The sequence below is a fragment of the Macadamia integrifolia genome, chromosome 3 (genome assembly GCF_013358625.1).
Source record: "Macadamia integrifolia cultivar HAES 741 chromosome 3, SCU_Mint_v3, whole genome shotgun sequence".
Taxonomy (NCBI): domain Eukaryota; kingdom Viridiplantae; phylum Streptophyta; class Magnoliopsida; order Proteales; family Proteaceae; genus Macadamia; species Macadamia integrifolia.
The window spans coordinates 48,285-50,425 of record NC_056559.1 but is presented as its reverse complement, the minus strand read 5'-3'; the positions used below and the strand labels follow the sequence as shown (position 1 = coordinate 50,425).

The following is a 2,141-nucleotide window of genomic DNA, read 5'->3' as shown; positions in this document are numbered from 1 at the left end:
CCCCCCCCCCCCCAACTCACCCCCACCCCAAAGCTGCTTCATCCTCTTCTTTGTCATCTTGTTCTTCATCCTTTTTTTCCCTTTATTTTCTCTTGCCTTTTCCCTAGGTCTTCTAGGTAAACAAGCCTTGACACAAAAGCAATTGGTCACCTAGACAGACACCTTGACAACTATGGCACAAGCTGATGTATAGCAAGCCATAAGAATCTATATTTTTGCAAGGTAACCTTTCTTTCCAGGACACTGAAAATCTGATCTTAAGTTTCGACAGAGGTGGTATGTAATATTTCAATTTCATGGGTCAATAGTCACAGCACCTGGGGAGAAAGGGACAGCCCTGCACCTTGCCTGAGTAGCAGGCACGAGTATATAATTCCAAACCCTAGCCCCTTTGCTCGATTAAAGCTGGGGCACATTCCCCTTCTTCGATGGTCTAAATTTCTAATTAGCTTATTAGTTGTAATTTCTTCTGCAAGCCAGTCCAAATCGTTGAAATATTCCTCAAGCATTTGGGAAAACTACATTGATGATTAAATTCAAGATACAAGCATGCTTTTATTGTAATGTGGTCAAGTCAACGAATCGATAAAATAAATTGTCACAGCATATATCAGAAGAATTGGGAAAACTAAAGAATACATTACGATAGACTTAACGATCAGGGAAAAAGCATGTTCATGAATCAATAAGGAACAGAAATGCGCATGTATCATGATAGAATTTTAGTATTTCAGCATTTTACCAAACAAGATAGAAAGTTCCGACCATCATCGATGAAAACTCAGCGATTGGAAATCAGAGGAAAAATAAGAGAAACAGTTCGCACGATTGGATAATAACTTCAAAAAGAGGACCAACAATTAGAGAGAGAGAGAAGTAAGGATCGCACCAGAACTTAAACTCGGGAAGGCGGCGAACAAAAGGGCGGAATTCATCGGAGCCTCTGGTGGGAAGGGCGGGGCCGTCGGCGAGTTCTTCAATCTCAGGGTCAACCTGAGGGGAGAGGAAGGCGATGAGGAGGTTGAGGATATAGATACCAAGACCGTAGGAGACGATGTAGAATCCTTGGATGAACAATACACGGATGACGTAGATGGCGACGACGACGGCGAATCCAATCCAACGCCTGAGTATGTGAGGGGTTGACTTGTCTAGCAGATGCTGGTACCGACGAGATACGGCGAAGCTCCACTCGGAAACCGCCGAAGAAGGATTTAAGCTCGACGAAAGATCTTCTCCGCCTCTACCGACGGCGACCGATTCCATGTTCTTACTTCTGAGTCGTTCTTTAGTGTTTTTTTTTTTTTTTGTTGATTTGCTTCGCGTCTCCACTGGCTACTGATCCCCTGTGTTTAAAAGATCTGATTCATAAGATTGGAAAACCATTAAATGAAAACAATGGAGGATCAGAAGAGATTAGGAGACAGAGATGTGCTGGAGGACTCAGCTATCCATATTGTTCCTGCGAGCACGCCTTCTGTTCCGGTTTTTCCTCTCTTAATTGAAAATGCTTTCCTGCTCCGCACATGTTTTTTGAGTGACTCTGTTCTGGTTCATGTAAACCGCCGATATGAACCGGGTCTGGTCGAGGAATTATTGGCTCGTATCCTCACTTTTTTTTTGGTGGGGGTGGGGGCGAGGGGCGAGGGGCGAGGGGCGAAAGACCATTGTCTGGTTGCACGGCCTTGGCACCAGCATGGGCCATATGGTCCTCCCAACCAATATGAATTGTTTTTATTTAACAAGAGGTGGGGTGGTAATTTCGTGCACCATTGTTTTTGGGCATATGGCCCTCGTAATCAAGTAGTTTTCTTCTACCAACAAAAAAAAAACCAAGCAATTTTCTGTTTCCTTTTTTTTTTTTTTCTTACTACATTTTTTAAAAAATGTATTCTATGAGGGAGTGTGATTCTTGCACCCAAATATGTGCATAAGCAAAATGACTGATCCACCCCTATGAAATGGAAAATAACTATTCTATAGATGTTTCCTTGTGCGTTACTATTGACCCTCACACACACATGTAAGAGCTACATTTCCCAATACAAAACACTTCCCCTACATTTATATATATATGAAACTATTTAAGTGAAAAATCCTAATCTTATTGGACTTTTTGGGTTGCTTTTGTTTTTCTTTTT

At 42.2% G+C, this 2,141-nt stretch overlaps 1 protein-coding gene across 1 annotated transcript in view; it reads right to left on the bottom strand.

Annotated features, from left to right (window-relative positions):
- The window catches only part of LOC122072795 (protein RER1A-like), a 9,695-nt gene extending 8,193 nt beyond the window's left edge, over window positions 1–1,502 (bottom strand). Inside the window, exon 1 of the mRNA XM_042637205.1 lies at window positions 890–1,502. Within this exon, the coding sequence (XP_042493139.1) occupies window positions 890–1,266 (377 nt within the window). The 5' untranslated portion in view covers window positions 1,267–1,502. The remainder of the gene's footprint in view (window positions 1–889) is intronic.
- Window positions 1,503–2,141: the final 639 nt, after the last annotated feature.